This window comes from Sinohyriopsis cumingii, chromosome 17, assembly GCF_028554795.1.
Source record: "Sinohyriopsis cumingii isolate HCF-2022 chromosome 17, ASM2855479v2, whole genome shotgun sequence".
Lineage (NCBI taxonomy): Eukaryota > Metazoa > Mollusca > Bivalvia > Unionida > Unionidae > Sinohyriopsis > Sinohyriopsis cumingii.
Genome location: NC_142977.1, coordinates 74,508,922 through 74,536,059, shown reverse-complemented (window position 1 = coordinate 74,536,059; position 27,138 = coordinate 74,508,922). Strand labels below are relative to the sequence as shown.

Sequence of the window (27,138 nt, the reverse complement as noted above, 5' to 3'; positions counted from 1 at the left end):
AGAGATTTGTGGCCCTTAGTAAAGTTAAATCTAAAATGACCTACTTGCCTAACTGAAAATTCTAATAAAATCTGACACAAAGTTTCATTTTAAGCAATCCAGGATAATTGGAACCAAGTAATAACTGGTTGCTACACACATTAAATCTGTGGTCTCTATTATAATATAGACAAGAGGATTGTTACTGTAGCATGGTATTCCCTTAGTGCCTCTAGATGGGCAATTGACCCACCTAAATCTGCCAGTGCAGCCAACTCCTTTTTGCTGCCTCTAATGTTCCCTTGTGGGGAGCATCCATAAACAACTGTTGCCTTTGAAGTCATGACCTAATAGTAAGAAATTTTATGGAATGCCCCCTGCTAAATAGTTTGAGTTGAGTCTGTTGGGCCCTTGCAGAATATAATCAGTGTAGTTAATGTGTTTAGATATTTATTTTCTTCTTGTTGCAGAGATTGACTGCTCATAAACAAACATGATCCATATAATAATATTGACTTTAGGATGTGGTTCAGTGGAAGTCTCTTGGATAAAACAATGATAATATGATACTCCCACCCCCTCTGTCTAATAATAACCATGCCAGGTGATAGCTGGTTTATTCCCTCTTAAGAGCTCCTGCATGTAGCTCAGATGGGTCTCTTGTATAATTGGTTTTTGTGGTTTCCATCACATGATGGACTAGACATGATGGCCAGTATCTGTGGACAGCAAAACCCAGAAAGACTCCAAGGATTCATGGGAAGCTTCTGGCAAACTTTCTCACATACCCATGCTGGTCAAGCCAAGACTCAAATCCATGTTGACATAGGTCAGATGTCAGTGATCTGCAAAGGCAATTCCTTGGACCACTCTGACAGTTGGGGGTGGGGGTGGGGCTTTGAATAAAGAGTGAATTAAGTCTTTCCTGCAAAGGATCATGTGTCAGGATTGATTAAGGTAATTGGAAACAACTGACAAAAACCGTGCAAAACTATTTTTTAACTGGCCTAAACACTTCAACTCTCACTGAGTCGCAGTGGCAGTTACAAAATGGAACAACAATACAAAAACAAAAGAAAAAAATAAAATGTTGAAAACTTTAAATGAATATGGATCTAACTGAAGCATTATTTCAAAATCATGGATACTTCACCGTAATGGTTTGAACTTCGATCAATGTCTTAGTTATGTAATTGCCTTTGACAGAGACTTTGTGAGCTAAAGAAACTCGTTTTGCAATGGACATTGTCTGTCTTTTCACCCACCCACCCACCCATTCATGGGCTCTTATCATGTAACATACCAGTTTTTTTTAGGTGTGGTGGTGGCTTGTGTTGAGAAGTATTTCAAGGGAGTAGTTTTCTGATAAGGTAATTTGGGATTATGCTCAGCTTTCCTGTCAATGATAAAATACCAAATATTATGTACCATTGTGACAATATAAAATTCTGCTTTTGTCATATGTTTGGTCCCAGTTTACAGTTTAGATGTTTAAACTTTAATTTGACATTTGAAGAGAAAGTCTCGTTTAATTTAGGTAAGCTTTTTAAATTTTTTATATGTATATGATTATTAGCTGTATTAATTGTAATTTGTGTGTTACATGTTTAAATACTTCCAGCAATGAAAATGTCTTTCTGTCTTATTTTTTTGTTGTTGCTTATGTACACCACAAAATGGTTAGGGATGTGTAGTCTTACCCATCTGTCTGGTTTTCTGACCATGGCTAGGATTTGCATCAGAGTCATTTTACAGGTAATGTGGTGGGACATCCATGTTTCACGAACAATTTTCCAGTCTGTATGAAATGTTGAGCAGTTTTTGTGAGTTATATTATTATTCTTGTCTTTGAGCTGACCTTAATTCACAAGTTGAAACATGTCCTTTAATTTGATTTTTAAGAACTATTGTAGTGAAGATGTTAAGAGATCGGAATTGTCACCAAAAGGATGCATGTTCAATTCTTACCAACAGATCTTTCCAGATTGGCTACCAAAGGGTGTCCCTTGGCAAGGCATTTTATTCAGCTTGCATGGGCACATTATATAATCTTAAAAGTTCTTCCGTTGTACAACACCAAACTTTTCCTTGTCATAGTTTGATTTGTGCCTGTAATAAATGTCAAAGAGCAATGGATAACCAATGAGTGGTTTTAAATGGAAACTCCAACTTACATTTATGTCTTGTAATATGTAGCTATTAACAGGTCATTACCGGTACTAATGAGGTACAAGTCATTTGTTTACATGAATTTGTAACATCAGAAGGGGCCTTACATCTGTCAGTCAGTTTGGAGTCTGAACAATTAGTGTATATGATTTAGCATGTACAAGAACATTGTTATTCATATTTGTTCTGCAGTCACCCAGCATTCGATCAGACCTGGTAGTAAATCTCTGTTGAATAATGTAAATGACCAGTTTAATAAATGCCACACAATTCTATAGGAGAATATATTTCCTGATGCTATGTTAACAGTAAGGGTAAGAGGTTATTTGAATGCCAGTAGTGTACAAGTTAACAGGCATCTTGATTGAATTGACTGATCATCCTTTCTTAAAATTAACAGTATTATGCAAAAACCACTAAATATTAAAAAAATTATTTGCAATTTTTTTTATCCATATGTATATGACCTGAGTAGATTTTCAGGCACAAAATCAATTGTTTTATTATTTTTTTATCATTTTTTAAAACTTACTTTTGCAGTTTTTTAGTTGCACTTATTATGCTGTTTAGATTTTTAGGACATTGTGCAAATGGTTAACCTTGATATATTTTAATGCCATGACAACAATTTATTTTGGTGAATTAAAAAAAGTAATTGGACTTTGACTTTTTGGTTTGCAGTTGAAAACATTGCCAACTTTTGCATGATGATGACTTGTAGCCTTTTGTCCTCAAAATAAATATTTATCTCTCTTGCAATTATGTGAATAAAATCTTGTTGCTGTGGGTTTTCCTATAACCAGGTTATAGTTACACCACCTGCAAACAAGTTAGGGTGGGTGGTTACTTAAAAGTTGGCTTGTCTATCTGCTGGTCTGTTAACTTTGTTTACTTAGTATCTCCTCAAACCTTTATGATAACTTGGTATGTTTTTATATCATTGCTTTATGTTGTGTCCTATAAAAAATTTGGTCTCATCAACATTTGAAGAGCTATTTTGTTTGTACAAGTTGCAGCTGTCTGCCATATATCATTGGTTAATATCTCTTGAACTATTTTCCATATGTACATAAAACATTTACATCTTGACAATAATTTGTGTCTCAACATACAAGATTCAGCGTTGCCAGATTAGTACTAAAGAATTTTATTACAAATTGTTTGTCTGACCATCTGTGTGTCCACCACACATTGTCAGCTAACATCTCAGCCATTATATATCTGTTTATGAAGCCACGTCTGCATCTGCAAAATGACGGTGAAAAATATAGGAATTTGCTTTCCAGATCAGTACTTTTAGAGTTATCTCACCTTGTTTGAGATGTCTATTCATAGTTCATATACATGTATATCCCTGACCATTTGGGAGCATCTTTCATGCATGATGATGGTTAGTCAGTGTCTTTTGAAAGAATGAGCATTGTCTTGTCTACATTTTAGGAGTTATCCACATTAACAAAAAATGTCTAGACATGTTCACAAAATCTGGCATGCATTTGTATCATGACATTATGTACCATATAAGATGCAACTTTGTTATGTTAGTGCTTTTACAGCATCTAACTTTTCCATAAGCATTCATTGACAGTTGGTTGGGATTTATGTGTCTCAATGGTGGGCAGCATTTAGAAGATTGGTTGAAACATCCCATTATCCTAAGTGTCCATATATTTATTATAATAGGCAGAAGTTGATGTTTCCTTTATGTTTTCAGCAGGAAGCATGGATAACTGTCATGTCCTGTCATCCTGTTTTAACTTCATATTTATAGATTAGGGATTAGGTAGGTAGGTTTTGTTAACCTCTTCTTTCAATATTAACTGCAGGAATTGACTTCTGTAAGGAAGGAAGGGTGCATTCCACTAATCCTCACTGTTGGGTATGTAGGTGATTCTGCCTCACTGTCACCTTTTGTCATTTCATTAGATAAATTTCCTAAATTAAGCTTCATTTTACAGGCTGTGGAAATATTGCCATTTTTGTCAGTGGGAATAATGTACACTAAATCCAATTAACTGAGTTTTCAGCAGTAATGTTATATTGATACTTGCATAAAGTTTATTTTATTGATATTTTACAGATTTTGGTGCATCTATTTTTATATTTGTTATATAATAATAAATTAAGATAAATTAATATTGATAATTATTTATAGTAAAATATATAGGGTTGGGATCACATAATGAGGTTTTCATTAAATCTTCGTGATTGTTCAGGCATGTTGTAGGAAAGCCTCATAGTTAATCTTATTGCCTGTAAATAGCCAATACCAATTTTTAATATGACTGATTTCAGATTTACCTAAAGTGGTCTGCTGTCTAACATTGACTAATTGATTTCATCACAAAAAACACCATATTCCCTAATTATTTTAATTCAAACAGGTAGATATTTGTTGATTATTTATTTAATTTTAAATAACATTAAAGCCTGAGTAACATGATGGTAAAGAACTTGACTCATGTCTCGTAGGTTCTTGGTGACTTGCTCTGTCCAGCATACACAAACCTTTGGGCATGAACATTCTTTGTATGGTCTTAAGGTATATGATGCATGAGAAAATTCTAATGTGGTTTGCGCAAAATAAGAGACTGTAAAATAAACATTGATGCAATATACTAGCATTTTAAGTCTTGGACCTTTTGTGTGAAATGCGTCTAAAAATATAATGTTGATGTTATATGAAGCATTCCCTTACTATCGCTCTGTTTATGGCGGCCATAGAAGTGGATGCCTTACAGATGAGGTCACCTTGTATAGATATATTTAATAGTGAAATGGGATCGGTGATGATACCTGCCTTATAAACGGAACTATCATATTCTGAGCTGCTATAGTGATGAAGTACAGTAGAATAACTCCTACATTGAAAACATGTTGATTGAGCATAAAATTTTGTCCGGTATCGTTGATATGCAGCAGTGTGACAAGAATTCCAAGTCCCCCACCCCAGGACAGAAGTTAAATACTGGGCCACTTACATATAAAAAATGTTTGATGATTGTGGGCACCAACTGGACATGCCCTCCCCCATCCCTACAGACACCATAGCAGGTGCTTTGGTGATTGCTATACCACTGTTCCTATGAAAAGGTATCTTATTTCTGCTTGTTTTACTAGCTTCAAAAGTAGATCATATTGCTTTATTTTCTTTGTTTTAGGTGCTGATCTCAGATTACAATAGCTGAAGTGACAAAACTGAATATGGAAACTCCCGAGTGTGTTTCAGACAAAGAGAATTGTGATAGGAAAGAGGCAGTAAAGGGACACAACCAGGAAAAGGATAAGGATGATCAAAGCATCCTGATTAGTCCTTACAAGAGACTCAAGTTGGGCCCACCTTTCATGAGCTCCACTATCCTGCCTTCATTACAGCATTCACATGCAAAAAAACCCTCAGCTGCCATGTTGACCGGGGTACCTTCAGAGTGCCATGGAAATATGGAGGGAATGTACTCTTCTTTGATTTACTGCAAAATGGCATCCACAGGGTCAAGCTCAAGTTCTGCCCTCCAGCCAGATGATCTTTATCCTGGTGGTCACAAGCTTTGTAAATCAGCTAATGGGTCCAGTGACAGTCAAGGCACTGCAGGGTCAAGCTGGTCTAAACATATAAGCAGTGGGGGAAAGATGTCAAAAATACTCCAGAATCAAGGTATGCTATTTTATAGTCTAAATAGGTCTTTAAATGGTAAACAGTGATGGAACTCTGTAATTATATTCTATACTGGATGTGTTTCTTACTGATTACTGGCATTGTTCGTTGTTTCCCATGCTAATTACTGGTATTCTTGGTTGTTTCCCATGCTAATTACTAGTATTCTTGGTTGTTTCCCATGCTGATTACTGGAATTCTTGGTTGCTTCACCATGCTAATTACTGGTATTCTTGGTTGCTTCCTGTGCTAATTACTGGTATTCTTGGTTGTTTCCCATGCTAATTACTGGCATTTTGCCTACAGAGAAACTCTTTTGAAGCATTCTTCTCTCAGTTTTGAGCATAGTTGTTTCACTTATGAAGAAAGAGGTTTTGTTTCATTGCACACTTTGTTCTTTTCTAATGCCACTACTGAAATAGAAGAAGAGAGCATATTGCCTTGCTGCTGTTCATCCCATATATCCGCATGTCTCTATATCCAAACATATACATGTCTCTCTGTCAAAACCTCAAAGATCAAAGTCACTGTAATTCAAAATAGACACAACTTGGGGTTTTCCAGTAGTTTCAGTTACCAAAACTTAGTGGCTGGCCTTAGCTTCAAATAAGTAAGGAGCTTATTGATTTTGGAGTTAATATGACAAATGTCAAGGTAACTGAATCTTAATGAATAAAAATGTGGGTTTTTTTTACACAGTGACACTAGTTCTGCATCATATAGCTGGATATTTTGCACTTGGGTGACAAAGAAGCCTATCAAATATTGAGATCAATGGTTAAGGTCACTATGGCTGATAGACTAAAAATAGTTTCTGCACAATAACATTAGTTCCACTGCACATACTTTGATCAAACTTTGTGGATGGCTTGTACTTGGGGTAAGGAGAAGCTTGTTGATCATGGGGTTAAAGGTCAAGGTCACTGACTGAAAGAAAAATGGTTTCTGCATTGAAATTTCAGTAATCTACATAGAAGACTATTAAACATGATGTGGACATAGATGGTACTCTTCTTGAAATTCAGTTTTGTTGGTCTGCTGTCAGGAACATACATAATTGTCAAATACAAGTATAGATTCCTTCTGGCATGTTTCTGAGTTATATTTTTCAGGGTCTTAGTTACTAACTACTCCCCAAAAGGTTGCTCTGGTCTGATATTTGTTCAAATTAAGTATTTTGTATTTAATTCAATAAAATCCCATCAAATTAATTTTCAGTATATTTTGAGTTTCAGTCCAGTTATTTAAAATATTAAATGCACAGAGGAGCAACATTTACACTTTGTCAAATTAAACAATGATTTATTACATTTTTTAATATAAGTTTTTAATGAATTTCACAAACTTGAAAATGTTCATTTTTATGTTACTAATACAGAGCATCATGTTTGTTTTAGTAAGCCTGATATTAAAAGACCCAATAAAAAGAATACAAAGTGTATTTAGCACTGAAAGACCTTAATGTACCATGATACAGTATTCCCTCACGATAAGGCACCTTAATGTACCATGATACAGTATTCCCTCATGATAAGGCACCTTATTGTACCATTATACAGTATCAAATCCTTTAAGGTACCTTTATAAGTTGGTCCCTTTATAAGGAAGGTATGTTTATGGATTCCATTTAATTATCTGCCAGCAGTATTATATATGAAATACCACAATATCAGGCAACCTCACCTACAAAGAGCTCCATATCTATGACTCCCAAGAACATTGTTATAATAGAGTAATAATGAGATATGTTCAGTAGGCCATGATATACATTCTACTTTATATTCTAACAAAAAGTGTCTATCCATAATACATTTCACTTTACTTGAAATTTACATGTTATGAGCATCTATACTTTGTCACAAAGCAGCCTTATATCTTGAATAATTTGTCACAAAACAGCCTATGAGCATTTGTACTTTGTGACAAAGCAGCCTATGAACATTTATACTTTGTCACAAAGCAGCCTATGAACATTTATACTTTGTCACAAAGCAGCCTTATATCTTATATAATTTGTCACAAAGCAGCATATGAACATTTATACTTTGTCACAAAGCAGCCTATGAACATTTATTCTTTGTCACAAAGCAACCTATGAACATGTATATATTGTCACAAAGCAGCCTATGAACATTTATACTTTGTCACAAAGCAGCCTATGAACATTTATACTTTGTGACAAAGTAGCCTATGAACATTTATACTTTGCAACAAAGCAGCTTTGAACATTTATACTTTGTCACAAAGCAGCCTTTGAACATTATTTATACTTTGCCACAAAGCAGCCATAAATCTTGCTGATAACATATGTAGAATGAAAGATTTCTGGGTGGTATGAGACATTATTGCTGGCCATGGCAACATAGACCTGCCAACACTTACAATTTGACAGTGAGTCATACTGAAATTACTTAGATATTACATGTGTGTGGAAATATTGTAAAAAGTATGAAAATGCAATTGTTGTGGTCATTACTGTATAATGACTTGTACATGTTAGGTCTGGATCCAAGATTCATACTAGATTCAATGGAGTTGGACAGGAAACCAGGCTAACTTTATAGGAGTATATCAGATGCTGTATATTTTTCAAGCATAATGTTCATGTGGCCATATCATTGCTTTTAACACAGGACTCCTTCCCCAGTGCATACATTTAAGTACCTATGAAAATGTTATTTCTGTCAAAACTGCAAAATTTATACTCACAAGAAAAATACAATTGTCAGGGGATTTTTTGGTAACCCAGGAGTATAACTGTTCTAGTTCTTAGGTGTATATGAACAGAAGTTGAAGTCATTGTAGGGTGTGAAAAAGTTAAGATTTTGATGGTAACCAGACTGAGATTGACTAGTCCATGCAGAGAAGACATTGTCCAGATGGTTGTCAAGCTCAAATTTTCTAGTTGATGCAGAAAAATCAGATTCTGAAACCCAAACATCAGAATGTTTGACATATATCTTACATAATATTGACCTGAAGCTAGTTTGTCTGGATTATCAATTCAAATTGAAACTTATTTGCTTCCTGAGTAATTCAAAGAACTCCCTTGCAATAATGAATTGTCCCATTATCGTAAAGAAGAAGAGAGATAATCTTCTGACCATGAAATTACTTTTTAGGACAGGAAAGAATGAGCCAAGTATACACCAGAAATCATACATTAAGGATAGCTGTTCAGTTTCACAAGCGGATGCTTAGAGTGTTATATTAATTGATCAGAACCTGGATGGGCTATTGAGAGGGTTATATTAATTGATTAGTACCTGGATGGGCTACAGAGAGGGTTATATTAATTGATCAGTACCTGGATGGGCTACAGAGAGGGTTATATTAATTGATCAGTACCTAGATGGGCTACAGAGAGGGTTATATTAATTGATCAGTACCTGGATGGGCTACTGAGAGGGTTATATTAATTGGTCAGTACTTGGATGGGCTACTAAAGTGAAAACAGAATAGTCACGTACAAATGGCAGACAACAAACAACACCAAGATCAGATCTACAGCTACCTTAAATAAAGTCTGATTTAAAATAAGGAATTCCTTTGGTTTTATTACAACTGCAAAAGTTCTGGCAACACAGGAAAATGTGAACATGACAGAATAAGTATGAAATATTGCAAATTGTCAAGCAAAGTTGGTTACATATACTTGTATATTACAGATGACTGATTGTAAAATTTCATTTGATACCCAACACTGCCTGAAGTAATACACTGTATTTTATGAATATTGATAGGGTGGGTGGGGTTAGATACAGTGAATATTGATAGGGTGGGTGGGTTTAGATACAGTGAATATTGATAGGGTGGGTGGGTTTAGATACAGTGAATATTGATAGGGTGGGTGGGTTTAGATACAGTAAATATTGATAGGGTGGGTGGGGTTACTGTTGAATGTTTGTGTTGGCAAGCTTGCCATCAGTTTTCTTAACAGATGCTACACCCAAAATTTAAATGTTGCTTTGTTTCAGTTTGCAATTGAAGTCAGAAGTACAGTGAAAAATACACTTAACTTATGCAAGATGATTTTGTTTTGAGAAATCTTATTTAAGTGGGTTTATGGGGTTGCTGGAATGGGGGTCATCAAAATACATGCATTACAAGTATGTTACTACAGCTGTAATACAATGTCTGAAACCCTGTAACCATTAATTTGTTTAATTCTTTGATACGGTATTAATTCTTCAAGTTGATTGATAGCACTTGTAGATACCTGCTATTGTAAAAACCAGAATTTGATTAATATCCCTCCTGATGGAGGGTTGTCTGGAGTGAAAAAAAAATATTTTATGATGATAGAGGAATAAATCAGTCCTTATGGACAAATATTGGAACTTCGGCCAGTTTGTTTCAAAAGATGCCATAGCTTGTTATACAATTGTACTAAGGGAGTACATTGTGAGAACATTTAGGAGTGGCTCAGGTTCCAGCCTGATGAAAGAGGAAACTAACCATGGACAGTAAATTGGTGATGCCAGATTTTATCATGTTTCCTGATTACTGGACAATTAGTCCAGTGTCTTGGATGGCAGAGTTATGGCCTGATTTTGAGAATAGACATTGTCTGGGTATAATGATTTTTTTCACAGATAATTTGGCTCTGTCTATAGTGTGTAGAATCCCATGCAAGGCCATATTTTCATTCAAGGGAGTTACACTGTTAACTTTTTGTATGACCTTTCTTAACCAAGATATATTTTCTGGAGAATAGGATGAAATATGATGGATAGGTAACATCTGTTGCACCTTTATTAAATAGACCTTAAAACATTTGCAAAATATATTCTTGTAGAAGATCTAAACTTATGTGCATGTCTGGACACTTGGGTGGTAGGTAATTCCAGAAGATAGGAACCATATAATGCACATTTAATTTAGCATGAAGAATTAATGATTCCTAACAAGCCATATCTCCCAGAGGTACATCATTATTACATTAACATTTCATGGCTCAGGGCACACAATAATTTGACACTCAATTATATAGTCATCATTGACCAGTTCTGATTTTTTTTTATTGTGGTATGTGTTTTATATTGTTCTAATATTAGAATTGTTTTGTGACCTCATTTTAGACTAACCTGTCATAAATCCTCCATTAGATTTGATATTGATAGGTATGCCATTTTATGACTGATACCAAGATTGAAAACTATTTTATTGATTTGTCAAGCATATTTGATTTCGAATAGAGGACTTTCACATTGTCTGTCTGTATGTCCAGTGTCCTTCAAGAAATGGTAGATCCCACAACAACTTGCAAGACTTCACTTGAGGGTATCAACTCCATCAAGAACTTGCTAGTAAACACAGATTTACATAATTTGTAAAATGAAGTGTGTGTGGTGTGTGATTTGGAGTTTTAAGGTAGCTTTAAAAAAATTCACTCATATCACTACAGTGTCTGCATTGTGGCTGTTTATAGTGATGTCTAGCACTGGCATCATGCCACAGGCTTGTAGCATCATGTCCCACTCAGTCATATTATCCTGACACAAGACTGACCTGTCCTAACACTAACCTCTTAATGCTGAGTGCCTTGTGAGGCACCTGCTAGTACCATTTTTATATGTCTTTGGTATGAGTCAGCTAGGGTTCAAACCCATGACCTACCACATCTGAGGCAGATGCTCTAACCACTTAGACCACCGGAGCAGTCAAAATGAAGTGACCTTTTTTGACTAAATTGATAAAGTATTCTATTCGATCTTACAATCCTACACACTTCTTTTTTATAATCATCTTGTTGATTCTCATTCATATGTAAATTCATGAACTTCATATACCCCCAATTTCAATATTTCTGTTTTTGTGCATTCATTTACATACATATAATAATAATAATAATAATAATAATGAGGACTTTGTATAGCGCCTAATCTTTAGAAGCTCTAAGTGCTTTACAACATTAGCAAACACCTAAAACATAAAAAAAACATAATGATATTATTACAAAAAGAATATACGATTAATTTTTCTCTATGAAGATTATTATTCCAATGAAATTTATGGTCAAATTACTGACAAAGTGTGTTGTATAAATAGCATGGTTAAACATTCCTAAAACTAATAGTGATAATACAGATGGAAGCATTCATTTGCAACTTTTCTTTATGTCATTTATTGTTTATTACATGATTTTATTCCAACATTGTTTATGTCACTGACAGGATATGAAAAATCATTTCCTTATTTCATTGAAATTATGTTAAGTTGAAGCATACAAAAAACCAATTCTTTTGGTGATCTAATGAATTGACTACTTTGAGCGCAAAAATACAGATTAATTTTTTAAAATTTTCTCTTATTGTTTATACCATTGAACATATCTTTATCTGTGTGCAAGTTCATTTACTAAAATATATTTTTCTTTTACATGAAACATTTATTTATCCCTTTACTTTTTATGCAGTTTGCTTTATCACTCTGTGAGATTCCCTTGAACAATTTCCCTTCGTCAAACCATACCTTGTTATGCAAGAAGTGGAGAGTAGCAGTAAAAGGGAGGTAATAATGTCAGAATCAATGTTTGACATATGGACCAGTAGCATATGATATAGTAAGGCTATGCACTGTCACAGTGGTACCTTTTTATGGCTGAATGGTGGCTCACTCAAGATCACAGCCAAACCAGGGGTGATTCACAAGTACAATTGGGCTGAACAAGCAAACATGGGGAAAACCAAGGGTCATACTTGTGCACATAGGCAGAGATGAGCAGACTTGGGGAGAATGAGAGTAGAAACACATATGCACATGGGTTGAGACAAGCAGGCTAGGGGATAATGATAATGACGTGCAGACTGAGACAAGCCAATTAGGCAAAAACGATGCATATGTGCACTGAGTCCATTTACTAATTAAGGACAAGGAAAAGAATTCCATGTACTGTTGATGTTTCTTTCAAATTTAAAGTATTTTTTATTCATGTTGTGTTGTAAAATAAGAAAGGGTTTGAAATTTAATGCCAAGAATATCCTGTTTACTTTTCAAAAGATTATGTGGTGAAAAGTTGTTCCCCGAAAATGTCATTATTTTTGTTATAAGAAAAAAGTAAAAGAAAATGCACTTCACCTTGCATCCATTCCAATTCACTTTAAAGATTCTCTGTTCATATTTTGTGTAGTACAGTAAAACCTGTCTTGTGAGACCACTGCTGTGAAAGACCATCTGTCTTAAGAGGCCAGGTTCTCCTTGCAGATTTATTGGTTATATAGTGTTATGACCTGTAATGAGAGACCACCTGTCTTGAGAGACCATTATTTTTTGGCAGATGGGGTGGTCTTTCAAGACAGGTTCTACTGTAATTGATCTAAAATTTCCTTGCAAGTTATTTAAATAAGATTACATGTTGGCAGCTCTATACCTTCTGAATTGTGATCATTTGCTGAATGTCTGTTAGCAGTTTTCTGTATTTTTTGTTAATCAGAAATACGTTTGCCTACAATAGTTGAATAATACAATACATTTTGACATACTTTGTTCATCTTTGGCACTGTAGCAATTTTCTTATAAATGACGTTTCTAAAGAAAAAAGCTTACTCAGTGAACATTACCACATATTGCCTATTTACATTTTGTTTCTCCCCATTTCCAAAGTTTATAACTGGAAAACATCTTGCTGAAATATATTATTGTATGAATCTCAGAATAGAGATTCCACATTTTATGAGTTGTAATCTGTACCATGTATTCAATTAAGGTGACTCCATTGTGGAGAGCACCTGCTTTTGGTAGGAGATTTTCTCAGCAGCACAAAAGGTGAAACCGCCCACCTTTATGTTGTACTGATATGCGGACCCTGGTCACATGGTCACAAATGCTTTACATGTCCCTATCGATTATATCTGTCCAAAGAAAAGCTGAATATGTAGTCTTTATGGTTGGAGTGCTTTGTTTGCAGTACCTGGTAGGTGTGCTTGTCAACTGAAATGCATAGGTTAATTATGTTGTAAATGAATGTTGGAATTCAATGAAATGAGTATGGTGGAGATCATTTACAATACAGTTCTTTAATATTACAATTCTGTGAAGAATAGGCTACCATGCTACAAAGTTGTAGATTGCCTGGACTTTGAACTAAGCCTTGAATAAAAATAAATTCATTGTTCAATTACTTTAGAATGGACTGACCTCAAATTTTAATTTATCTGGATTACATAGATTGGGGGAGGAGCATGAATGCAAATTTATTGATAGAAATTGCAAAAATGCAGATATTTTTCATAATTTAACTTTGTAATGCTACACTTAATATTTTTTCCTTCTAATTCCTGCATTTGCTGTATAATTTTCTGTTCAAATTGTCAGTATTTATTAATGCTGTAAAACCTGAGAGTGGATTACAGAAAATTGATGAAATGAATATCTTCATTTTCTTGGTACACTTCTTTCATTTGCATTAGCAATATATTTAAATACCAAAGTCCAGGTTCATTCTAGAATTTATTGGTGAGGATCAAGTGGGCTTTTTATGAGGGGGGCAGGTTAGGCTTTGATGGCAATTATTCATGCAAGTTGTTTGTTTGTGAGTTTTAAATATATATATATATATATATATATATATATATATATATATATATATATATATATATATATATATATATATATATATATATATATATATATATATATATCAAAATATGCAAGGGAAGGGGAGGAGGGATTTCACTCTTTGCTATATTATAATATTGAATGTAAATAAAGTTATATATATATAAAAATTAAAAGATTTGGGTCTTGTCTTTTTGTGATATCTACACACATAATAAAGCTTTGGTATTAACAGTTTTCAATATTTCATATTTAAGTCTTACAGGAACTCCTTCAGAGATGAGTGACTTTTAAGTGATGCAGATACCTCTAATAGAAAGTATACCAAAGTTAGCCATAGTACTGTACTTACCCAAAGGCAAGTTGTAGGAAAATTTCAGCTTAATTTACTTACATCAAAATTAAAAAGGAGTCCTGTAGCCAAGTTTTCAAAGTAAAAATGAATTGTAGCCTAGTAATGCATCATATAATCTGGAATAGTTGCAGAAATGAGAATCACAAAAATCAGGATACTGTACAGTGGGTTAAAAGCCTGGATAACATGTATATCAACACCAGAGATATAAGGGACACTGATGTCAACATAGTTGCCATCTATGAATGTATTTAACAAATGTAAGATGCATATCACTGTTGATACACATATTAAAATGTTTCATGATACATATTGTTTTCATAAGGCAATAAAAATGTATTGTGATACATATCGTCATTGAGAGGCTGATAAAAATGTAATGATACATATTGTTGATAAGCACATAAAATGTATCATGATACATAGAATATAAAATGTCATGATACATATCACTGTTGATAAGCATTTATAAACATGCATATATATATATATATATATATATATATATATATATATATATATATATATATATATGTAAAACAGTGTCATAATATTACCATTTATAAGCACACACAAAGAATGTATCATGATACATATCACTGCTAAGCATAAAAACATGATACATGTCACTGTTGATAAACACATATAAGAGTATGTCATCATATATATCACCATTTATAAACAAAAAATGTATTATGATACTTGTCACTGCTAATACTCATTAAAACGTGATACATATCACCATTTATAAACATAAAATGTATCATGAGACATATCACTGTTAGTAAGCGCAAAAAAAATAAGGCACATACAACCTTTATGATTGTAAAAATAAGCTTAGATGCATATTATTTGATTTTAGAGTACAGTACTCCTGCATTATAAAACTATTCATTGGAGTGAGACTGCTAATAGTTAAAGCAGAAGTACAATTTTACTGCTACTGAAATTGTATCCATGACCATATGTGCCTTAAAAGAGAAACCATGTGATTGTGAGGGTCTTTATAATGAGCAACCATGTCATAGTGAAGGTCTTTATAATGAGGGAGTACCAGTTGTAATAGTTTTTCCTGCAAAACATGTCATAGGCACAGTAGAATGACCTAAGACTAAGGTACACCTGTTGATATATTACAAAGTGTTGATTGTGCCACAGTTGAGATGTACTTAACTGTTAAATTCTTGCAAATTTATATTTATCTGATTGCTTTAGCAGGGACTGTTGTTAATTGTATTCTTTTAATGAATGGTATCAGACCAGACGTGACTAATCTCTTTACCTAGAAAAGGTGCTTGACCAGTGGTCATTTTCTATGGGTTATTTAATAGTTTTAGAGAGCTGCTAATTAAACAAAGAGTATGTCATTTAATTTCTCCATTTTATCATTAATTAAGTGCAGTATTACATTTATTAAATAGTGGTTCCAGACAGTTTGGGTTCCCCAGGGAAAGGGCTAACCCTTAATTAGTACCAGACCAGTGCTTATAGATGGAGTTCCTGCTGTTAAAGTTAGACCTTGTCCAATGGATTACTAATGGTTGACTGGCAAGGGGTCACTCAGTTGTCCATCTTCCTAGTCTAATGATTGCTGGCCATATTTTCCTTCTGCCTCTTCTTTCACCATGCAGTCATTATTTTTTTTTGTTTGGAAATTTTTGTCAACCTTTCAAGAGACTTGGTGTCAAAGATATTTTATGGCTGTTAATTTGAGGAACAGAATGTGAGAGATTATGGTAAAAGAAGGTGAAGCATGATTGCAGGTGTTTTGTGGACATGTATGTTGTGGGGTTTACTGTCAGTGGTTGGGAAACCTGTTGAACAGAAATAGGTTGCTTGTTCATACAGCACTCCTACTAGATAGAAAGAGATAAGTGTACTCCGGTTTCTGTCTGCCTTTAACCACCAGTGTTGTTGTTGGGTTTAACGCCATTTTTCAGCACATGATAGGCTATGTGTATGGCGGCCAGTATTAATGGTGGAGGAAGAACCCAGCAAAACCCCGGAAAGAACCACGGACCCACGAGAAGCTACTGGCAAGCTTTCTCACATACCCACATTGGCCGAATCCTAGACTTGAACCCATGCAGACAGAGGTGAGATGGCAGTGATCCAACATGGAGAGCACTTTAGACCACTCGGAGCCCCTTAACCACCAATGAAGAATAGCTTTGTTTCTGGTTAACTGACCGATTCTTTTTTTGTCCTGCTATCCCATAGCATTTGTGTAACGTTAAAAAAAAAAAATTTAAAATAGAAATTATTCTGATTTTCTGAATGTGCTGTTTACAGTCTAAATTTAGTTTTGTTTAAAGGTATTATATACACCACATGCTAAGAATTTTGTTTGTTTCTTTAAATGTTTGTAAGCCCCCTACTGGACATAAACTATAAAGCATGATTCAATAATTGTTACCTTTGTGTGCAGTTTGTTAATTGTGGTCAGCTTCAAATTTATAGCAAGTTATATCCGGCAAATTATTCAAACAATTATATGGAGTATGTTTCTATCACGGTCATTCGTCAAGGCGTGAAGTATTTCATACAACAGTGGTTTACTGGTTTACTTTTGCTGAATGGAAGAAAAAACATGAGTAAAAACATGTTATTCCAACCAACTGTCCAACCTGTTTTGTTTTCTTCTCAGGATTAAACCAAAAACATTTTTTAGGCCTCACCAAAACACCTGCTTATAGCTGTGTCATTCTGCATGCTTCATTTAATTCATTTTTATGTACCACCACAAATTGCATATGGTGTTACCTTGTCCATCACCTATACTTTTGTATATACTAATTCATTTTTATGTACCACCACAATATGCATATGGTGTTACCTTGTCCATCACCTATACTTTTGTATATACTAATTCATTTTTATGTACCACCACAAATTGCATATGGTGTTACCTTGTCCATCACCTATACTTTTGTATTTTCTAATTCATTTTAATGTACCACCACAAATTGCATATGGTGTTACCTTGTCCATCACCTATACTTTTGTATATACTAATTCTCCCATGATTTGCTCATGATTCATGATACAGATATTCCCCACATAGGATAAATGTTGGGCGATTTTTTGTTTGTAAAATCTTTTTCATTTGAAGACCCTACCCCCAGATAAAAAAAAAATATGTGAAATCTTTTGTTGACCACTTGGATTCTTTGGAGCAATGCTATGCATCAGACCTTGGCAAAGTTTACATCAGGGGTCTCAAACACGTGGTCCATGCAGCCCACCAATCTGTATCTTGTGGCCCGCAAAATAGTCACAAGGAGTCATGATAGGTGGTGCGGTACTTGGGCCATAAAAAATTCCCTCATGTGGCACTCAGGGTGGTTTGAGTTTGAGACCCCTGGTTTACATTGAAGTTAGTTTTTCCTGCAATAATGGCTGCAGGTTATAAAACTTGGAAGGGGTGGCAGGACAGTTATGTTCAATAAACAAATTTCCATCTCATTTTCATTATGAACATAATGTCAGTATAATCAGGTGATAATTTTTATTAACATAATAAAAAATATAAAACATTTGGTCTCTGTTAACATAAAATGTACCAATTTTATATTGTGTCTTTCCCTACTCCAACAAGAACTTCATAGCACAGACTTAGTCTCCAGATTTTTGAAAAATTCATAAATCAGCTATGGCCTTGTAGATTGTATACTTTCTTGGTGGTTGGTCAGTTCTAAAACCCCAGTTTGTGGTCTACAATAATTATTTCCCCAGAACTCATTTATACTGGGCATGATTTTTAGTGACAGATTTGTTGGAACCTTTGAAAGTGATGTGCTGCTGGACAAAGACTGTCACTAATTGATAAGAAAAGGACATATTGATTGAGAAAAATCTAGAGTGTGGAATTTTTATTAGTCACTAAATCTGCCTTACAAGCATGGAAAAGCAATTCTTCATTCTTGACTTAGCTGCTAGGTGATTGGCTGGCCTGACAGAGAAAATTAAAATATCACTGAGCTTGTAATTATGCACTTAAGTCATTCATCACAGGGTCAAAATGCCTGTCAGTTACATTCAAATATTTCTTTCTGCAAATTTCATCAAGTGTTACCAGTTAAGGGTTTCTTGGTTACCAATTAAGATTCAAGCTTTAAGATGTAGATTTATACTAAGACACGTTTCCATCATTTTGTAACTTGCATCAGTATATAATTATTGAATCTTTTTGAACAGTACATTATAAGAATCAGTTTATAAAGAATTGCTGATCGATTTAGATGTAAATTTTTTTGTGTGTAAATACATGTATGTACAAAATGATAGTAGGATTATCAAATCATAAATAATAGGAATCTATTGACATGTGTCACTCAGTTACTAATATGTACTAGTAATCATATATATGGACCACTGACCACTACTTTTGCTGGCAAAGGTGTGAACATGATGCGATTTTCAGGTTTGCTGGCAAAGGTGTGAACATCATGGGATTTACAGGTTTGCTGGCATTTATCTTGGACCTTCAAGCCCTATGTTTCCCACTGTCACTGCACTAGTGCATACAGATTCAGATCATCTTGATTCAGATTTTCAGCCATTTTTTTCTTAAAATTTTCAGAATAAAATGAATCCTAATTTACATGGGGTGGGTGTCAACATAAAATACTCTGATCTTTTCTTTACGATGTGCTGTACTAAGTGTTGTGTTCTTTGTTGTTTGCCATGAGCTTAGCGCCATTTTTCAGGACATGATCGATGGCCAGTACATTTAATGGCAGAAGAACCTGAGGAAAACCCCAGGAAAAACTCTGACCACTGGGAAGTTATAGGTCAACTTTGTCACATACCCACACTGGCTGAGCCTTAGACTCGAACCTATGTGGAGAGAGATGAAATGTCAGTGATTTCTAAAGGCAGACACCTTGGACCACTCTACTTACTATGAAACTCAGAATAATTTCAATGTTTTCTTGCCAAGGCTTGCAACATTTAGAAATTATTAGACATGCTTCCTAAATTGCACTTGGAATGCAGCCATTGTCAGTTTTAATTCTGTTGAAATACTGAAGAATCTTTCGTGAAAAAATGGTCTTATTTGTGACTAGTAATATCAAAGTTACCAATCCTCAGCTGTGTTGATATTTGAGAGCATAAATCTTCACTTTTTGAAGGTGGGATTGTTTATTTATTTAGTAGCTTGATTGTGTGACAAGATTTGTTATCACAGTTACTTTTATTTAATAGATTGGTTCCTCCACTTGTTGGACAATATGGTGTCATCTGTGTGTAATATTTTAAACAAGTCCAGAATGGTTGCTGAAGCAATTTTGCCATCATTAGGTAACCATATCATAATGGAAATGTTGTAGCAATTAAACCTTAACAATGTCTGTCAACATTTGCTTGATAAGGGAATGTTTAAGCCTGCCTTGCATGACTACTGGGGATTATCCCTTGATGCTTATCTGTATGTGTTACACAACTTCCTCCAGAAGAAACACAAACACAGAAATGAAGCCATTATTAGTGATACTGATAGTAATTATTTCTAAATTGTTCGGCTGAAGATTCTGGCAGGTTGCTGATTGAAATCTGATATAAACTTCAGTTTCATGAACAATTACACATTATAGTTGGGGTTGTTTTCTTGTTCACACAGTTGTCTTTTTCTTCTTCTACTTTTTCTAATTAAAACACTAATCAAGTCCCATGTAAAGCATTAATTGTTGTTCATAATTAATTTAGGAACAGAGAAATATGCGAAATTATGATTCATGGACTAGAGATAATTACAATCTCACAATTACATGGAGCAGACTGATCCAGTGGCCTAGTGGTTAGAGCATTTGCCTCGAATGCAGGAGGTCACAGGTTCAAACCTCAGCCAAATCATGTGAAGGACTTATAAAAATGGTACTAAGAGCATTAAGAGGTTAGTGTTAGGACTGGTTGGCCAGGTGTCAGGATAATGTGACTGGGTGGGACATCATGCTACTTGTCTGCAGCATGATGCTAGACATCACTGTAAACTGCCACACTGCAGAGCTGACACTGTAGCAATATGACTAAAAAAATTTAAAACTGCGTTAAAACTCGCACACATAAATGGAGCAGTTTTTTTATGTAGATCAGGCATGTGCAACATACCAGGCTTTTGATTTTCTCAGGGTTAGTTTACACCATGAAGATAAATTTACAAATTGCTATCCACCCTGCACCTGGGTGCAGTTGCAAATGCCTCATGTAGATTCCTTGCTTTATTCCTGTACACTTTGGAGCACTGTCCATCTGCATTTAAACCTGTCTGTAAAGGACAATGGTAAATTAAAGTTGTGCTTTATATGGAGATGTTCACATGGACAGGTTTCACCCATTTTGCAGCCAGGCCCTAATATGGAGGTGTCTGCATGGACAAGTTCCACTAATTTTGCAGCCAGGCCCTAATATGGAGGTGTCTGCATGGACAAGTTCCACCAATTTTGCAGCCAGGCCCTAATATGGAGGTGTCTGCATGGACAAGTTCCACCAATTTTGCAGCCAGGCCCTAATATGGAGGTGTCTGCATGGACAAGTTCCACCAATATTATAGATAGGCATATTCACAGATGCATACATGTAGCATGTAAAAATAAAAGCATTTTAAACTTACATTGGTGTTGTCCCTCCACCCCATTTAAAACAAAAGTTATATTGCTTGACGAGGCACATGGGTTTCTTTGTAAATTTTATTACTGTGGCTTGTTTTTGGTTCCTTGATTTAAAAAAAGAGAAGACTTGCATTAAACTGTTTAATAAATTTCTGGATAAAACTCAGAGATAAAACTGTTCTTTTAAGACGCATTTATTTCATCAAGACTTGGAAAACAGATGTATGATTCAGTTTCAGTATTATTGTGCCTCTTTTCATATTTCTTACCCCATCAAAGTGCAATAAACCATTTAGAAAATTTGTGTGATTTTATTTGGTGTTGTGTTGTTTTTTGTCACAAATTTAGCATCAAGGTGTCAGTATACCCCAAAGGTGGAGTTATATGGGATCCTCAACAAATGTATGAAATTTGACAGGGATGCCTGATGTACCTTGGTCAGTACTGTTCATCACTATGAAAATGGTGTCAATGCTGTAGCAACAGGTCCTTAAATAACTTTTAAATTTAACATTGGTGCCTAGTGTACCTTGGACAGAAGATTATGTCAATGCTGGAACAAGACGCCCTTAAAACAAAGCTGTGAAATTTAACAGGAATGGCTTGTGTACCCTAGACAGTAATGTTCATCACTTTGAAAACTGTGTCAGTGCTTAAGTAGCAGGCTTCATAATGAAAGTGTGAATATTGTAACCTTGGAAGTCGTATTGTAACCTTGGAAATCTTGTTCTTCACTATGTAGAGTGTGCCCATGCTGGAGCAATCGGTCTCCAAAACAGATGTGTTAAATATGTAACTATGGACAATGTTGTTGGTCACTGCAAAGATTTTGTCATTGTTGTGACAAATATGACAGACATACCTTGTGTAACTTGGGCGATATACAATGGCAAACAACAGGGTTTCACAAAACACAGTTGTACTTTTCACATTTTTATGTATTTAAAAGTTTGTCACTGTTAATTAGTTAAACTAACCCCTCATTTTAACACAATGTGGTGGGGCTGGGAGGGTTGAATCTCACACTGATGGTCAATGTTTGTGGGTTTTCTCCATAAAATGTAACTCCCTGGACCCTAATTGTGAGACTTGACACCTCTGTACACCTGAAATTACACTTGATCACACCTTTCCTGGCTGACCACCTCTCTTGGATATAAATCTTGGCATCATTCTTCTGAATCAGACAAAAATCCCACAGGGATTCTGGTACACTCTTCTTGGCTCAATTCATCTGTTCCTTTTTTGTGCAAGAATCAAAAGTTTAATTCCTGTAAACAGTATTTGATACCTGGCAGCAGACAAATAGTTTAATCTTGGTGTACATGTCAGATATATATTAGTATTCCTTAACTTCTTGTACATATGCCAAATATATATTTGTCACACCTGTTTGTAGTCAGTTTGGGTTTGGACTGAGACTTGAAAAATCATTTAAATGTTAGGTTGCTCTGGCATCCAAAGGGTTAGGCTGTTAATTATAATTGAACCTGTATTGACCCAGGTGAGGATGATACTTAATTAACTGAATATACAGTAGATCATGGATTTAACTGACACTTAAGGACATGGTATCTAATTTTTTGCCATTCATCAAGGTCACATTTGGGACTTGTGTGGCCCAAAGTTCAGGATGATTGTTTTTAGAAAGAAATTTGGAAGTTTTTTTCCTTCAGATGACAAATAGATCTTTTAAAATAATAAAGACATAATTAGTTTTTTTGTTGAAAAAAGAAACAAAATATCTTGAACATTTGAAAATAAAATGGGTGGGGGAGTTCGTGACACCTACATGTACAGATCTGACTTTCTTGTTTGGGTTTCATTTTATTAGTAGTTGGGGTGAGGGAGGAGGAACTGTACATGTATTTATTTTTTAGTTTAAAATTGTGCATTATTTTAATTGAAAAACTGAGAATGTTAGTCATATGATGAAAAAGAACCACCTGCTTCTGAAAAAGATTAAAACCCTATTTAGAAAGATCTTTGCTCTACCTTGAAAGTATATAGACAGCCATTTGAAACTGAAGACTGGAATCCAAATCACATATTTTTTTACATTTGCATACAATTATCCAGGGTTTAGCATTAGTCCACTAAAGTAGAACACTGTATTAGCTATAATCAGGGCTGCCATGCTGGATGAAACAATACCCAGGGTGAGCAGGATCTTTGGTGCCCCCCTCCTACTCCCATGAAAAAATATTGCAAACTCCATGAAATTGTGCCTCAGGGCAGTCACCCGTATCATCTACCATTTCAAGGGCCCTGATTATAACTATTATCTCAACCTATTGTTTAAAGATTTTTAGAAAATGTTTTCATCCTATCCAAAATTTGGGGACAAAGAAAATAATAATCAATTAAAACTCTGATTGGGGTGAAACAAGATTGACCACTAGTTATACTGCAAAATTAAACTGTAGTCCATACCTGAATTGCTATTGTGTAAATGCTTTTGTTTCCAAATGAGAAAATACCTGCATAAGAAAAACAGCAGTTGGTCAATGTCAGTAAATTAAGAACCAGTGTGGAGTTGTCAGAACTGCCATGTCTGATTATCTCACTGTATATGAGAATAACTGTTGAATAGAAACTATCACTGACTCCTGAAGCCTTCATACAAAAATGTTACACACATTGCTTCCTTTTTATTCATATATTTTTAGTTATACTCCCAGGATTGTCACACTATTATGAGCACTACCATTTTCATACAGCTTGAATAAGTTGCCAATCCTTGCTTGCACTGTAATGGAACATTGATATGTTTTCAAGTATTCTTGCAGTTACTATTAGCATTTAACGCTCATGCTGAGTTGGTTGGTGTTCATCGGGGTGAACTTATTCGTGTTCGAGCATCATAGACTCTCTCACTGTCACTCTTGACTAATAAATGAGAAACTCTAATTGATAAATATACAATACCAGCATAATTTACTTGTAAGAATAAGTAATATATTAGGAGTACTGTCTAGAATGGAATTTTATACATTCCAGACCTCACGCATATGTAAAGATAAATGTTATATGATGTTCATAATGCATGAGACAAAGATGTTTATTTCTTTAATTAATGATATCAGTTAAAGAAATGGGTCGATTAAGTATATTTATAATGAGATATTTTATTATTTAGATGTGGCCATGAGGATGTGACCTCCCAGAGACAGGCCATCTTAAAGGGTCATTACTTGTATTACATAGGACACATTCAAATCATTTTCAGCATTATAAGAGTACTTATTTGGTCAATGTATCTATCCTTTCTGTTGATTGAATAAAATATTGTTTTTGTTGCTGTGGGGAAACAATTTCAACAGAATCTCCTAATTTTTATTGTTTATTTAAACTTAGGAGGTCGTAATTATCAGGCAATTATGTAAAACTATGTTTTATAATCTCTGAATTTTAATTATTTGTTTTTATAAGTTGAGTACCTTACCATTGTTTTTTATTTTCAGTTACTGTATTAAATTACCATTGTTTCTTAATGCAAATTGCAACTATCTTTTTTTATTATGTCAGAAAATAAGGGTGAAACATATTGTCCATTTCTGTCAAAAACTTGGGTGTCCAGAGACAAAGGGAAAAAATATCAAGTAATTCATAAAATGTTTATGTTGCTAATCCTCTGAACTACAAGTTTACAGTTACAAACCTTTTCTGATATTAAAATATTGCAATGTACAAAAAAACACAACAGTCATATAATGATGATAAGCAGTAACATCTTTTTATATGTCCACAAAAGATGAAAGGTTAAGTGCCCGTTCAGGGTGATGAGACCCATTTTTATTTTAAAGGTATGCTGTTCTCAACAGCTTAGTGATGCTAATACCATGAATGAGAACATGGAAATAAGGTGACAGCTGTTGTGATATTCCTTATGTCATTCCAGAAATTTAACTGGGATACATTGTTACAAACACATCAGGTTTATTGCTTTAATTCTTTTATTGAAACTTGCAACATTGACACCTTTTGAAAAATGTTTTCCCACTCTTTTCAATTTTAAGTTCTCAATACCCACAGAAAAAGGCAAATGAATGCTTGAAATAAAAATAATTTTTGGTCCAGTCTGGTGTAAAAAGCAGTGTGCCTTACCCTTGCTGTGTAACTAATATGTTCTGTCCATCACTAATTAATCTCTGTCCATGGTTGGGTCAGATTCTCCCTGGGAGAGTTTTCTTGCCAGCACTCTGAGGTGTTGGGTCAGGCCTGAAAATTGGCTATGATTTACTATGGGTCAGTTTGACATCCCAGCTGGGGGTCTGTATCAGCTACCTTGCTAAACATAGTGATGACCCTTATCTGATAGTTCTAGTGGGCCAATCTTAGTTCTACCCTAAGAGATTGACCAGTGGTCAGGAGGGAACCAGTGATTGCAGCAGGAAATGCTGCAGTGATAGCTAATGGTTGGGAACAAGATTATGATAGAACCCACAAAGATTTACAGTGATGGAGAGAGAACAGTCTAACAAACCCCATAAAGCTGTTGACACAGGAAAAAAGCTTGTTAAGTTACTGTGAACAATCAAGACACTTTATTATGGTTAATTTTTGTAATGATTCTGAGACCTTGAAGGACTTCTTTTTCATACAGTTGCTGTGAACAAAACTTTTATATCAATTTTAGATTGCAGATAATTTCTGTTTGGACAGAGTGAAGAATCTCTAATTTGACTTGCACATGTCAGTTAACTGTAGATGGTTTTGAACCAGTTAAGTGGGATTATACTGTGTTTAATTTTCTGGCCATTACTCAACTATGAAAAGAATGTGGGATTATGATGAGCATGTAGACATGATCTACAGCTTGGACAGGACATCTAGTTCAGCAAACACTTGTAGTTCTATACTTCTAGCAGGTATGTACATACATGAATTTCTTAGATATGCTTACTAGGTGTCAAGGAAGTCGGAGAAGTTATCAATTTTTGGAAGCATCAATCATTACATTTTTTTTATTGTTAGATATATAGTTGCAACATGTTCAAATGTTAATTAACCTAAATTACCACTCCAACAGGTTTTACACTGCAGTTAGCTCAATCATTTAATAATAATTTGAAAGAATTCATGTTGTTTACTGTAATATAGAATACTTGTTAAAGAGTATAAACATTTAAGCAGTGTATAGAGGGATCAATTAAACAACACCCCCCCCCCATACAACTCTGGTACCATTATACTGTTTTTGATCTGTACAAGTATATTTTATTTAGGAATCAGATAATCATTTTTAATTGATGATTTGCTCAGACAACAACAAAGATAATACTATAAAGAATGAATATTTTAATGAAAGTAGCTTTAAAATAGAGCCATTCTGTTTTTTTTAGGAATCATAAAAACCGTCATTTATTGCATTAAAGCTGAATTTTGTAATCATTGATTTTTTTACATTTGTCAGTGTAAAAAACGTATTGCTTCTATAGTATGCATAATTAATTTGAGGAAGGAGATGATTTCTTTGAACATACATTGTTTCTGGTGTAACATATTTAGCTCATATTGGACCAATTAGTTAAATTGCCTGAATCTGGTTAATATTAATGATGTTTCCATGAAACATTTATGTTAAGACCTTGGTTTTCTTTACATCCTAGTCTCAAATGCCAGTGATATATGCCACCATTATGATTTAGTATGGTTCTTTTGTTGATACCTTCAGGATAAAACATGTCATAATAGTGTTTAAAGCAGTTTGTCTTACTGCTGCTAATTGTGACCAACTCCTAAAGGCAGTATTTACATAAGCTGTGCCTCAGATCTTACTTGAGTGACAAATGTTTTTGATTAACTTT

At 34.5% G+C, this 27,138-nt stretch overlaps 1 protein-coding gene across 1 annotated transcript in view; it reads left to right on the top strand.

The window, feature by feature from the left end:
* Window positions 1-27,138, top strand: part of LOC149779248 (uncharacterized) — an 89,907-nt gene that overhangs the window by 24,544 nt on the left and 38,225 nt on the right. Inside the window, exon 2 of the mRNA XM_089939832.1 lies at window positions 5,310-5,803. Coding sequence (XP_089795958.1) covers window positions 5,353-5,803 — 451 coding nt within the window. The 5' untranslated portion in view covers window positions 5,310-5,352. The remainder of the gene's footprint in view (window positions 1-5,309; window positions 5,804-27,138) is intronic.